This window comes from Ricinus communis, chromosome 7 (genome assembly GCF_019578655.1).
Source record: "Ricinus communis isolate WT05 ecotype wild-type chromosome 7, ASM1957865v1, whole genome shotgun sequence".
NCBI lineage: Eukaryota > Viridiplantae > Streptophyta > Magnoliopsida > Malpighiales > Euphorbiaceae > Ricinus > Ricinus communis.
Genome location: NC_063262.1, coordinates 23903088 through 23917047, shown reverse-complemented (window position 1 = coordinate 23917047; position 13960 = coordinate 23903088). Strand labels below are relative to the sequence as shown.

The following is a 13960-nucleotide window of genomic DNA, read 5'->3' as shown; positions in this document are numbered from 1 at the left end:
AGGAGAGAGATAGTGCCAACTAGGAAAAGAGACTCTGTACAGAGGTCTGTATATATTTGGTAACATTCAAATTTACTATTAGGCTTCTGAGATGTAGTATTTTTAAATTAAAAGGTTTTATTTAATTTAAATATTAATTTTTTATTGTATTACTTTTTAGCGAAGAGAGTAAAACTCACTTAGAAAAATGAATTAAACTGAACCAAAAAAGTAAAATTTTGTACTGATTTGAACAAAAAAAGTCAAAATGGGTGAATTGATCTTTTCTTGAAAAGTAAGAAAGGGAAATTAAATCTTACTCCTATATATAATTGGAAGAATTTCATTTTAAACCTAGCTCTGTTTAAATTGTTTTTGGAAAGATTGGATGTTGAGTTCAAATTTTCATCTTTGTATTGACTAAATTTTAATTTTTAAAGCGAATTTTGTATTTTATAGGGTGTAACCAGTGAATTTCTCATGAATAAAAAATAATAATAATTAAATGTTTTCTCGGTGGAACTGTGGCAGACACGTTATCCGCATGCATATGCAAACAATTTACGAAGTTGGATATAATTGAAAATAAATTTTCAAATTAAGGTAAAATCATTAAAATTAATGGTTTTTGGATAAAATTGAAAAAATTCTGTAGCAAAGGCTGCTTTTTTCCATGTCAGATTTTCAGGAATGGGGTCTGTTCTCTCCTGATTTAATTGTTGATGCTCTTTCTGCTGATTTAATGAATTAAGTTTTGTTTTTTTTTTTTTTTGAAGAAAGTTGGCAAAAATAAATAAAATTCGGAGATATAAATGCTCGATTTTCTAACTATGATTTTAAAGCTTACCTTACTTCATTGGTCCATTAAACTTGAAATGGTAATTTAGTTCCCTCCTAACCTCCCTTTGCTCACTCTCGTTTTCGCGCCCCTTTTCCCAAATCGAAGTACTTATCCAGTCTTTGATCTCACAATGCATTGAAGCTCTTACATATTGTATGCTGGTCTGACAGATTATAAAATCGGTCATAATTATCATCCTCTCTGTACCCCATTTGGTTCACAGAAGAAGAAGGAGAGGAGGAAGAAGAAGAAGATGAGTTGGAATTACCCAGAAATATCCTTACAGGAATTGATGAAACTAATAAAAGGGTTTGTAGATATCATAATATTAGCATCTGGGTATCAATCCTCTGGTCTTTTAGCTCACTGGGATCCCCACAATATCAAGAAAGCCTTCCAGTGGGCTTCCTTCTTTGAACATGTAAGCTATTTCTTTTAATCGCATCCTTTCTACTCTTTTGTTTTATCTGGTTTGTTCTGTGTATCTTTTATCGAAATACGTTAATGTTTTGACTCTTTAGTGGAAAAAAAGAAACTCTGAGAAGAATTCAATTTAATTGAATTCTATTATCAATTTATCATGTCTGGAAAGCTCCTTGTTGCTAGAATTGGTTTCTCTCAACTTGGAAAAAAGAATACCATTTGCAAAGAAATGAAAATATGCCAAAATTTACATGATTTTGCAAGAGTTCAATTGAATCCTGGCGCATGATTTACTCCAAAGAAGGCCCCATTAAGTAAGATTGGTGTGTACGAGCTGGCAGATTTTTCACTTATTCTCCTATGCGGTTTAGTTTCATTGCTAAATTTATGTGATATTACCTTTAGAAATAGTTTTTCTTTGGCGATGGCACTATTGAAAGTTGTCTTCACGATAATGTTTAGGTGCTTGGGCAAATGAGTAGCTCAGACGTTTACCAGGACTCGGTCAAGGAACTTGACGTAGCACTTGGTAAAATGACATCTAGTCCTTCCTTTCCTCAGGTAGGAAAATTGTATAGCATGAATTAACAATGAGTATAGAGTTCTATTACTTATGTGCTGATATATCTGTTTACAAGCAGGGTCTTGCAGATATATCATTTCGTACTCTTAACAGAGCCAGGAGTTTTGTTCTAGCACATATGTTCCATACTTTGCCATTGAGGGATTCACATCTCAGGGCTTTTCTAACTGCAATAATTGAGATGGATCTTGAAAACGTGTCAAGATCGGAGCATGATTCCCTAAGTGAATATCTCAACAAGTTAATTATGCTCAATACACAATTTAACTTGGTTCCAGAAAGGAGGATTCCTATGAAAAAGATACTTATTAAATTGGAAGGTGTTGAAGCTACGAAAATAGGAAGCTTCATTGATGATGACATGACAAAGTTCACTGTTCAGGAGCTGCTCAGTAGGCAATCTGCTGTGTTGTGCATATCAACACTTGGTAAAGGTTTAGATATCCTCTCTAATTACATCACAGCTAGCAATTGGATTGATTTAGATAGTAACATGTCTGAAGAAGAACCAAAGCATGGAAGAGCTCAAGCATCAGTAGGGTATTTATTATATTCCCTTAACAAAGTGAAGAGGATATATTTTTCCTTTATACTTTGTATTTAGTTTTCTTGCTAATAAATTAAAGTTATTTTTGCCTGTACTCATTAGTTACCACTTGCTAAACTTAATGCTTAAATTGTAAAAGGCAGTGATGAGTTTCTGGTGATTTCTACTGCTTATAGGTTTATTTTCAAATGTTAAAAAATTACAAAGAAAAGGTGGCTTTGAACCTTTTTAAATTGCTCCGTAGAACAATGGCAATAACATGTTTTAAATTGGTTAACATCAAAAACTGCATATTTGATGAGTGACTCGTTTGGATCGAGTGTCAAACTCATCAACCACTACTTGATCAGATTGATTGTCTGAGTAGTCTGGTTATAGTTTTCTTAAATTACAGCACCTTTATAGAGGCTAAGTAGAAAAATATCAAGCTGCTATTGGCAGAATAATACATTTAATAACATCAAATGTACAATTTTTTCACAAGTATAATATGAAAAGACCGTATTGATTTCAGAAGAAAGAGATTATTTTATAGTTAATACTTAATACTGAGATAAATACAAACTGTCTTTTCCTTCTGTAAGCAATTTCTTGTGAATCCTTATTTTACTTAGGAGTATATGACCTCCTGCTTTTCGCACATCAATCTATTTTAGTACACTGTAAATATATGGATTCCTGAGAAGACACATCAATTGCTGAAAAGATTTAAATCAAGATCTGCAGTGCCTAGATAAGTGTTTTCCCTTTGACAATAGGTAACTGTTGACACTTTATAGGACTTTTAAGGCCAAAGTTTACATGGTTTGCTTTGTAAGCAGGAGTGTAGATCAACTGGCCGATTTTATTACATGGAATTGTTGGAAATCAGTGAATCTTTCATATTTTCTTCAGAAGAGAACTATCAGATTGGTTGCAGGTGCTAGCATGATATTTTCCGGCCCTAAGCTTTCCTGGGTGCAAGTTTTTGAACAGATGAATGCTTCAGCAAAGTGCAAAGAGGATAATGATTTGTGTGAAACAATAGTAAGTTTCTTGACTTAAATACACCGATTTTGCCTTATAAGTTCTGTGCAATTTTTGAAGCTTTGACTATTATATTAATATTTATTTGATTCATATAAAACATATTCATATTTATCTGCTCCATGCAAGTCACATTTGTGTGTTAGAAATTCCATTTGTGTAATTACTTGAATCATGAACAAATATTTGAATCCAAAAATGATACACAGTTCACCTTTGATAGTTTTTAGAAATAACGTAGATGGCTCAGGCATTTGTTAAGCTTTTTGTGCATGCTTGAGTCATTTTGCTCGAATATTTACTTTAGCACATCAATTAGTTTCAAGGTATTGATGTTGATACATCAAACTTCATTTCAATACTGTTCAATACAAAGAGATTAAGCAATACACAGCTTAAGCTGGAAACTCGAATAATTTAATGTTTTTTGAAGATGTGAGGAACTAGTTATCTCCATTTTGAGCTGTTTTCCTATGGCTTTCATTTTGTAAATTTTCTTTATGCTTGCAATGCTGTTAACTTCTATAAATAAAACTGACCTCAACTTATCGTTGCATTTTCTCCTTGGGACAGGAACTCATGCTCCTTGGATGTATTACAAGCAAATGGAATTGTCTAATTGAATATTTCATGTCAATTTCCTATCGCACCTTCACAATCTCAAAACTATATCAGGATGTCTGCAACTTGCTTCCAGGAAGATCTCTAAGTTTTCATTCCAAAGAAGAATCAACAGATTCAAAGGTGTTTGGATGCTCAGTTTTTTTAATTTATTAGCAAGTGAATGCTGTTACATTTGGCTCATAGCTCCCATACTTTGTTTTTTTGTTTTTTATCACTTTTGTGATTGATTCTAACAGTGCATGACAGGAAAGTGGCATTCTTGAGTACTTGGCTGGTGTGCTGGATGGACAGCTTCATCAACTGTGGAACCTCTCTCCTGTCCTTTTAGCTATTGCAATCCCATTCTGGTAAGATCAAAGTTCATCTCTTCAGTGTCTTGCTGCGCTGTGAATCTGAATCACTTCATCTGTACAGACAGGAATTCTGCTTAGTTGACCTTCTAGATTTGTTATGGTTGCATAATTATCAATAGATGGGCTCTTTTGATATTTCTAATCTCTCTTCTTCACATATACAAAATCAGAACAGAAAAAGGATAATGGAAAACTTCATAGGAGACTATCATTTCCCATTGGTTCACATGTTCTTTCTAAAACATGCTCCTTACATCAATAAAATTGTCGATAACGTGCTTGTAATTTTCCTATTTATTTGTCATTGAAGATGCTGATAATCGGTGCTGTAGGTCACCTCTGTTTAGGCTGTATCTAAGTGAAATACAGACGCAATTCAAGGGAGATTCTTCAGTGATGAGGTTTTGTATTTTTTCACCGTTAATATGCAACAGAACTATTTAATACAATTTTTCTGTAACAATCTCTTGCAATTGAAATTGGGCTCATTCATCATGCAGATGCTGCAGTTGTATCCAAGAAAGAAAGGAGCATGAAGATTGTAAGTATATTCAACTCTCCCCATCATATTCAGACTTATGATGTCGTACGTAGGTTTTGTCTGAAAATTCTGAAGTAGGGTATTTTAAGACTTACTTGAACGCTACGACGCGTGAATTTATGTTTTAGGTAACTGGATCTTAAATAACTACATTAGATAGTAGTCTTATATACAAACTTTCATTCTGATGCTTGGAAGGTGTTATAAAATGATGGACACTTCATTCTTGTAAGTGATAATGGTCCCTTGCATCTCAACCTTGCAAATTATTTATGCAACCTAATCTCATAAAATTTTTTAGATTTTGTTTCATACATCATAATTGGTAGCAATTGTATCCAAGGATAGGACTCATGTCATGACGCGTATATATACACTGAGCTAGGACTGAATTGGCATGCTAACATGGCTGGGCAGCTTGATGGGATTTAAAGTGCCTGGAGCCCACTTCAAATTGTGTACTCCCAAGTAATTAGGATTCTGGTTGGTAAGTTGAATGTCAATAAGTGCTCTACCATGTTAGCATGCTAACTCAGTGACAGCTCAGAAGAACACCATCATTTCTACAATTGGATGTAGTAGTTACTGATTTTAAGGATCATTGGCTCTGTTGCTGCCAAGAAATTACCCTTGTTTTAATAGTATTCTCTTGCTATTTTATTCCGCACGATGAGTAATGTCCTTGATTCTAAAAAGTGAAGAAACTAGGGCTGCATATTATACAAGCATCTTAATGAGAAGTCTGCCTCAGCAGCTTACAAATACAATGAGTTCAATGAAAAAATAATGTGCAATAAACAAATGGATATTTCAAGTTCTTATCATTAAAGTTAGAAGTAGCCATGATTTAAGGATTTTTATATTTCAAATCCTAGGTCCTTGACAGAAAAAAAAACAGTTGCCAGAAGCATGGTTGCACCTATGTGCTGTTGAACATATACATATGATATTATCTGTATTTTTTACTTCAATCTATCAGTCTAGTGGTTTTTCTATAGGATTATTAGGGCTTTTGCGTGAGTATTTAATATCTTTGAGGGAGTATGTTGCTAAAGTTTTACAGCGATGATGTCTGATGTGTGTTCAGGTCAACTAGCTGAGAGAATCTGGTGTCTTCACATCATTCATATTTGTGGGTCTCGGGTAATATATGGTGCTAATAATGCTTAAAAGTTAGCTCTACAATCTTGGTCATCGGTGAGAACCTCTTCTCTACATATCATGCCAGGACATTTCCAAGTAATTTTTTTAAAATTTCTTTTATACCTTTTTTCCATAGTGATTTCAAGTTTTAAGTCCTTAACAATTTTGCTCAGGTGTATCTTATCATTTTTCCTTAGACAAATGCCAAATGGATGTATAATAAAAAGTAATTTAAGAAAATGCAAATGGTGTAGTGCTCCCACTCAAACTTTGATTTGGTTGTCTAGAGACAGAAAGGTGTGTGCATAAATGTGCCAGTCCAATTTATAATTAACAGAAGCCTTGTATATATATGTCACAAATATTTTCATGAGTTTCTTTTCTTTTTATCTTTTTCTGTGTGGCTGTAGATTACAGTGACATCCAAACAAGTACATGACAGAGTTCCATAGCTTTGCCAATATAAGATATTTGACTTAATACTAAGCGAGTTTCTAGATACTAATAAAGTCAGAAGCAGTTTTTCCTATATAAGTTGGACTTAACTCTTGTATTGAACTTGAATTATGTTTCATTGTGATTTGTGATGCTAGGGTAATAGTTAGAATACTATCCTAACAGGCCATAAATAATTTCTCACTCTCTTGGATTCTTCCTTTATGGAGTGGTGAATTAATTTCATAACTGGAGATTAGATGCCCCCCCAAATGTCAATGAAGGATGTTCTATATAGGTCCAAAGGCATCACCATTAAGAGGTTCTTTGAAACTTTGAATAACTCTTTCCTTGGTGCAGTAATTTTCATTTGTACTAAACTTGGTGCAGTAATTTTCATTTGTACTAAACTTGGTGCATGTGTCTTTGTTTCCTATAACTTATCCTCCTGATTCCACATCCTGCTTATACAAGAAAAAAACTATTAATCTTAGTATCATGTGAGATGATCTTTTTTATTTTTTGTGATGCATTTATTTTTGCTACCCCACAAAATGCTTTTGCTATCTCTGTGGTCCCTATTGTATGTAAAGCGTGAGCCAACTGCAACATGGAAGAGCTTTTGTATGTTGTGGTTATTTTAGGTATCTCCCTCTCTTTAGATATGGACGGTGTGAACCTTTATTTTATTGTAACCCTCATCTTACTTTTTCTTTGCAGATGCTTCCCGGGAAAGTTCACCAACCAGGAGTAAAACAGAAGGAAAATCAGAAACATGAAGCACTATCTACTTTATGAAAAAGTGGCCAGAGTAAAAAGATCCTATCATCATCATCAATTTTTGACATTAAATCACTAGCTGCGTCAGTGCGTCTCAATCCTTTCTCCATGTTGGGTTGGGGCCCAATATGACTAGTTGTCCAAGTAAAGTTGAAGGCTCCCTTGATGTTGATGTTTCTGGCCTCCACTAATGCCAGAGTGATGTATTGCCATTGATTGTGCTGCCTACTTACTGGTATTGACACTTGGGAGTTTTAACTTGTGGTTTTCCATTTCATCTTTTATGGTGTTTTATGCATATAATAACTCTCTTTCAATTAATACTTATCCAGAGTTGACAATGAAGCTAGTAATGAAGATTTTGAGCGGACAAAGTGTAAAGAAGAACCAGTTTATAAAATGGGGGAAGAGAATTGCAACCACAGAATCTGCAATTACACTTGGTAATGTAAGAAATCGAGTGCCATTTAGCTGTTGCTGTGGATTGCGTGTCCTGAGGCAGTTGCTTTGGAAGTTTAGGACACAATGGAAGCAAGCGTTGGGGTGGCGAAGGAACAGCGTAAAGTACAGCTATGATATTCACAGCTATTCCCTTAACTTTGATGATGGTCTCTACCATGACAATCACTCATCAAAGGGTTCTTCTCAATGAAATTCTCTCCTTCCCCTGCAGAGAGCCAGATGTTGGGAGACCTTCATGTCCGGTTCGGAGGGCGGTTGATATGACGACCCGGCTATCATTATGCCTTCAGCAATAAGTCATCCGGTTTCTATCAGTTGCTTCACAGGACCATTTGGCATATAAACAAGGTTTTCTTAAGATATTGGGGTACCATCTTAATCCAATATTTGTAGTTATAATTCTACTTTGTCTTACTTTGATAGTAGTTGAAATCGGTATGCAGAGCTGTTGAGCCATGCTATTTCATATATGGTATTTTGAACAAAATTATGTAAATAGTCTTGGAAATGCTCTTCCACATTTTCTGTCTTCTGGAAATTTTCTTGTTTTCAGTATAAACTTGCAGATTAATTAATGAAAACAACAGTTTCTCAAATGCATTTCTGCATAGTTGAGCGCTTGTCTTGCACTGTAGCATATTTCAGTTCCTTTTCAAAAAATTTCATGGCAGAGTTCACTAAATTTTAATATGTCCTTTAACACATATCTGATTAATCCTGACAACTCTTTTCATATATTTCCTAATTACAATGACGGATGAATCCTGATTTTTGTTTCTTGCTTGGATCTCCCATTTAAATTCGATTATTATGGTATAGCAGATATCATCATAACATTAATTTATTTCATTTAGAAAAAAAAATGTATAATGTGTAATTAAAATAATCATCATCCTGATTTTACAATTTAATTGATATGCTATAGAATTAGCAATTTTTCATAATTTAAAATGCATTTTATTTTAATATTTATTCCAATAATTACGGAATCTTAAAATATATGAAGTTTTCTTAAAATTAAATTTTTTATTAACTTATTTATACTTTTTAAAAATATAACAAGAATTTAAAAATACTAAAAAAAATATTTATAATTAAAATAATCATAATACTCTGTATAATGTAAAAAAAACTAATTTATTTAATTATTCATAATTAAAAAAATATAATTAAATCAATAGCTAAAATTTAAAAAGACTAATTTATTTAATTATATTTATATAGAGTGAAAAACAGAAAGTGGAGCAAGAGATGATGAGGTGTAGTGGGCTTCTGGGTATCTCGAGTGCCACCATCAATTGATTTGTTCTACCTGTTAGACTAATAACTATAATCTTAATTTTATATTATTGTAGTTATTAAATATCAAATTCTGATGAAATTAATTTTTTAATTTTGTAGCAAAGGATCAGATATAATGTTTAATAAATTAATCAAGACTTTTTGAGTTGCTAACTGAAAGATAAAGGGAAAATTGATATGAAATTAATGAGACTTGTCTTAGATTAATGTCATGGGTCTCACGATTATAAATGTTACCTTAATTTAAAGAGACAAAAACGTTCAAAGGGCAAAACCTTTTCAAACAGCTAAATATAATCTATTTGAATTTTGTCTGGAGGGGCACAAGATAAATTATGGTCCGACCGTGACTATATATAATGGGACAATAACAAATGATTGTGCCCAAAAACAAATGATGACAACTATGCCTACTACCAATAGCTGCCCATCAATGACCTCTTTTGGTTGCAATTTTTACTTGGGTATATTATCATAAAGTCCCAATTTTTTAAAAATATTTCATTTATTACTTAGGGATAATTATAAAGTTTTACATGTGTGTATATTTTTTTTATTTGGGTATGTCCCAAAGTTTGAATTATTTAAAAAATAAAAAATAAAAAATAAAAACTGCAAATTGAAAGCTATAGATAATAGAATTACGCTAAGAAAATGATATCAGTCATTGCCAAAAGGCGATGGAGTTGAGCCATTAGCCTATTCTTTCATGCCTAAAAAATTCAACCCCTACAACATTGACATATATATCTAAAATTACAAAAATTGCCACTATATACTCCTCTTTTCTCTCTCATTGTTTCTGAAATGTACTAATTTATTTATTAATTTTCTACCCCTTTATTTAGTTAAAATTGTCACGACCTCACCCGTGGCCCGTGACCGGCACTAGGGAATGGGTAGGCGTAAGGCCACCGAAACCCGTAGTAAGCCTGACACTCACTGACTTAAACAAATCTCATCTCAAATTAATATTATTAAAGCCATAAATTATCTTAATAGTTACATTCTACATAAATACTTCGGTCTGCTAGAAAAATTAGACGAAACCCGAAACTCATAAAATTTACAACTGATACATCTACTATTACTATTGCGGAGAATCTAAGATTTTTTTACAATTTGACATACCAAATCAAACACATCACCCGATGATGAAGGACTCAGGTTACTGAATAAGAGTCGCGGGAAGACTAACAGTCACGCATCTGAAAAACAGTAAATGGAGACTGTCAGTCTCGAGAGTGAGCTAAAATCATATATCTAAAAACAGTTTCGAACATCTCAATATCACCTTATTTAATTTTAAAATAATTAATAAGTCATGCTAACCATACGTATCATGTTAAAATATATGTGTCATGCCATGCTTAAACAAAAATTATTCCATATGCAACGGGACGGAGCACTTCAGTAGAACCCTAATCCCAACTCTAACATCTCGATTTATTTCAACACTTATGTCTCAACTAACCTCAACTCTAACATATCAAAACTCTCATTCCAACAGGACTGACGCTCAGAGAGCAAAGCTCGACCAGGGACCTTACTTCCAGTCCGATCACTTAACTCTCAGCCTTAGCCTTCCGGCTCTCTTATCTAATAAGACAGGCGCCCAGAGAGCATAGCTCGACCAGGGACCTTACCTCCAGTTTGGTCGCTTAAATTTCCAAATAAGCTGGCGCCCAGAGAGCAATGCTCGACTAGGGACCTTTACTCTGGGAACCACACTCTACTAAGCCCAGAGAGCGATGCTCGACCAGGGCAGGTCCTAATCTTTTTTTTTTTTAAATTTTACCTATTTACCCTTTCCCTATCTCTCTCAGATTTATATTAGAACACTCATCCAACACTTATGTTCTACTGCCGTCCCATCCTGAGTCATCATGCAATATTAGAATTGGTGATAAAGGAAAAACATATTTAAATAGTAATTAAAAGCATCATGCAAATAATAATAATAATTAAATGAAAAATTAAAATTTGCAAATAAATAATCACAGTAGCAAATCAAATTTTACGCATGACACGTGCATAAGTGATATATGACTTTAACTCACAGGTTTGGCGACCTCCTAACTCTGCTCCGGTGCCTCGGTTGGAGCGAGCCGAACAAACATACTATCTAGTCATGGAAAACAATTTATCAAAATGCTGAAACAATCGATGATTAATCCTAGGTATAGACTCCTAGAACTGACCGTATAAGAATCTCGACTCGGGAGAATCCTACCGAAAATTCGGCAGAACCTCCCCTACAACACGGACATTACCCTCTATAAAACGGGTCCAGAACCTGCCAGAAAAACACTTCAAAATTCCAACAATTCAAACAACGGGAGTCTGGTCCCCAAACTTCACTATTTCCCAACTCCGCCGCACAACACAAAATACGAGGCAGACAAACTGACCGATAATTATTTTTGACTCACAAATATCATCAAATACTCAATATAATCCAATAGACACACAATTAAACCAAGAATTCCAAAAATTAACGGGCCAGAGAAAGTTTACCGAGACGCTCGGTCGCTCGGTCGACTCGCCTCCAGCCGTCGGAGTCCGATCGACGATCCGAACTCACCATCGGACTCGAAACGACGCGCTGAGGACGATCCCTGCTTCCGATTTTCCGATCCGACACCCGATCATTCGGAGAGATTTGCGGATGATCTCGACCGTCGATTTGCAAACGAAGTCCGATCGCCACGAAACCGGTGCCATTGCGAAGCTTGAGCTGAGAAGAGTCGGGATATGTCCTCCGATCATCCATAGTTCGCCAGAGTTCGCCGGAAAAGTCCAAAAACCTCAGCTGCCTCCATTTTCTCTCTCCACCGTGAACCTCTGTTTCCGGCCACCACTGTCGACACCGCCGCCGCCAAAACAAAGCCAAGACCGAGAGGAGTTGATCAGCACCAAGATCAACGGCCACCGACGCCGGAAGAGCCCGCACGGTGGCAAGGAGGCTTCGGCCATCTTCCTCCTCGCTTAGCCGCTGGCCGGACGCCAGCCTCCTTCCTCCACGCGCCTCTCTCTCCCGACATCTCTCTCTTTTTCTTCTTCTTCCCGATTTTCTTTCCCTTCAATATCGACATTTGACCCCTGAACTTTTCCTTATTACAATTTGGTCCCTCAACTTTCTTAATTACTTACAATTTCATCCTGCAGAATTTTAATTTAACCCCTAAACTTTCCTTTATCCTTTCAATTAAGCCCTTAACTAATTAATTTGGGCCAAAACCGAATTATTGAAAATATAAAATTACACAAATACCCCTGACCGACATATTTATTTACGAAAATACCAAACTCACAAATTTCCATTAAACCCACACAAAAAAAAAATTATACTTTGAATCCTTATTCCAAAATAAATTTCCAACTTAAAATTTAATACTACTAATCAATTATAATACCAATTTTCCCCAAGATTCTTTTATAAACATCCTTTACAATTTCTACCAGAATTTTTCCAATATATAATTTTATATATATATATATATATATATATATATATATATATATATATACATTTGGGAAAATTTTGAATAACCAAATAAAAATATAATTTATTCCTCAAATAATTTATTTAATTAACTCCTTAAAAAAAATCAAACTAATTGGATATGGAAAATAACTCATTTATTTGATTAATATTAAAATTTCTATTAAATCATTTCAAATTAAACCCAATAAAAATGAAGCTAAAATTAACTTAAATAAAAACTTATTATTAAATATATAAAAATTCCGGGTGTTACAAAAATCTATTAAGAAATTTATTTTATTTATAAATAAATTCTAGATAGAATTCATCCATAAAAGGAATTTCTATTTAATATCCGTAGAATTTAAAAATATTATGCTAGAAAAGTTGCGATGGAATATTTTAGATAAATATTTTTATAAAAAAAAAGAAATATGGAAAAAATAAAATAAAATAACAGAGTAAATTTATTTTTGATATTATAAAATATATAAAATTGTTTAACAATTTTACATGTTCGACGAATCTAACTGCATAGAATTTTAGATAAATTTTTATTTCAGTTAAACATATAAAATTTTAAATTTATAGATAAATTACATAAAATTAATAAAATGAATTTCAACCAAGAAAGGGAAAATCAAACATAGAAGCATGTTTTCAAAAATTAAAGGTCATCTTGTTGTTCCGAGGTATGACAAAAGTTTTGTTCCTCCAAAGCAAGAAAAGGAAAAGATATGAAACTTGAAAGAAAAAGAAGCCCCTCTTCTGCGGCAACAATGGCGGACTAGATTTCCCTTTTCTCTCTCTCTTGTAAATTTTACCTTTAATTTTGGAGGAATGGAGAAATTCATGCTCAATCACCCAATTAGAAAAAGCTTAATCATGCAATATGTTTGACAAGCTTTTCTATGAAATGAGTAGCCTTTTTTTTTTTTTGGTCTTATTGGTTGGTTGAATTAAATTATATAAAGTGTTAAGGAAATTATTTCCAAAAAAACTCATATGTTTATTTAAAATAAATTTATTTAAAAATTTGTATAATTGAATTTAATTAATTTTTAATTATGTAATAATTTTTTAAAATTAATATTAAATTAATAAATGAATATATTTCATAAAATCGAAATATTCTTTTTAATTTTACGATTTTATTTTACTTTTTTTATATCTTTTTTTCTATTAAATATCTTTATTATAATTATTTTTAACACAATATTGATTTTACTTGAAATGAATTTTATTATTGTTATTATTTAACACATCAAATATAAAATTTTATTTAAAAATAAATTATATTTAAAATTATTCTATAAATTAAAAAAATTGACTAATAAATTTCAGTGTTATCTTTTCTTAATTGAACTCATAGACAATACATTTTTTTATTAAGACAAAAAAAAAAAAAAAAACCAGTAGCCATAGGAAATAGAA

General features: G+C 33.0%; 2 protein-coding genes across 8 annotated transcripts; both read left to right on the top strand.

Annotated features, from left to right (window-relative positions):
• The first annotated feature begins 472 nt into the window (after positions 1-472).
• On the top strand, positions 473-7383 carry LOC8266480. Of its 7 annotated transcripts, none has more exons than XR_001535749.2 (10): positions 479-1241; positions 1706-1804; positions 1885-2366; positions 3195-3399; positions 3973-4143; positions 4270-4370; positions 4709-4777; positions 4877-4917; positions 6005-6156; positions 7216-7348. XR_001535749.2 is itself a non-coding variant. In XM_015723804.2 (10 exons), exons 1-9 carry the CDS (start codon positions 1074-1076, stop codon positions 6085-6087), a joined length of 1419 nt encoding a protein of 472 aa, XP_015579290.2. In that variant the 5' UTR covers positions 481-1073; the 3' UTR covers positions 6088-6114; positions 7216-7383. The 7 variants fall into 7 exon arrangements, 3 of the variants coding, with proteins under 3 accessions (XP_048233197.1, XP_015579291.2, XP_015579290.2); XM_015723804.2 differs by having other exon boundaries at positions 481-1241; positions 6005-6114; positions 7216-7383; XR_007216757.1 differs by lacking the exon at positions 7216-7348 and having other exon boundaries at positions 475-1241; positions 4687-4777; positions 6005-6043.
• On the top strand, positions 7307-8333 carry LOC8266481. The gene is made up of 2 exons (XM_002526511.4): positions 7307-7510; positions 7608-8333. Exon 2 carries the CDS (start codon positions 7616-7618, stop codon positions 7925-7927), a length of 312 nt encoding a protein of 103 aa, XP_002526557.2. The 5' UTR covers positions 7307-7510; positions 7608-7615; the 3' UTR covers positions 7928-8333.
• Positions 8334-13960: the final 5627 nt, after the last annotated feature.

Coding starts and splice junctions, on each gene's coding strand:
- LOC8266480 (XM_015723804.2), top strand. CDS start 1,074: ATGAGTTGGAATTACCCAGAAATATCCTTACAGGAATTGATGAAACTA. Junction 1,242..1,705: donor GGGCTTCCTTCTTTGAACAT/GTAAGCTATTTC, acceptor GATAATGTTTAG/GTGCTTGGGCAAATGAGTAG. Junction 1,805..1,884: donor CTAGTCCTTCCTTTCCTCAG/GTAGGAAAATTG, acceptor GTTTACAAGCAG/GGTCTTGCAGATATATCATT.
- LOC8266481 (XM_002526511.4), top strand. CDS start 7,616: ATGAAGCTAGTAATGAAGATTTTGAGCGGACAAAGTGTAAAGAAGAAC.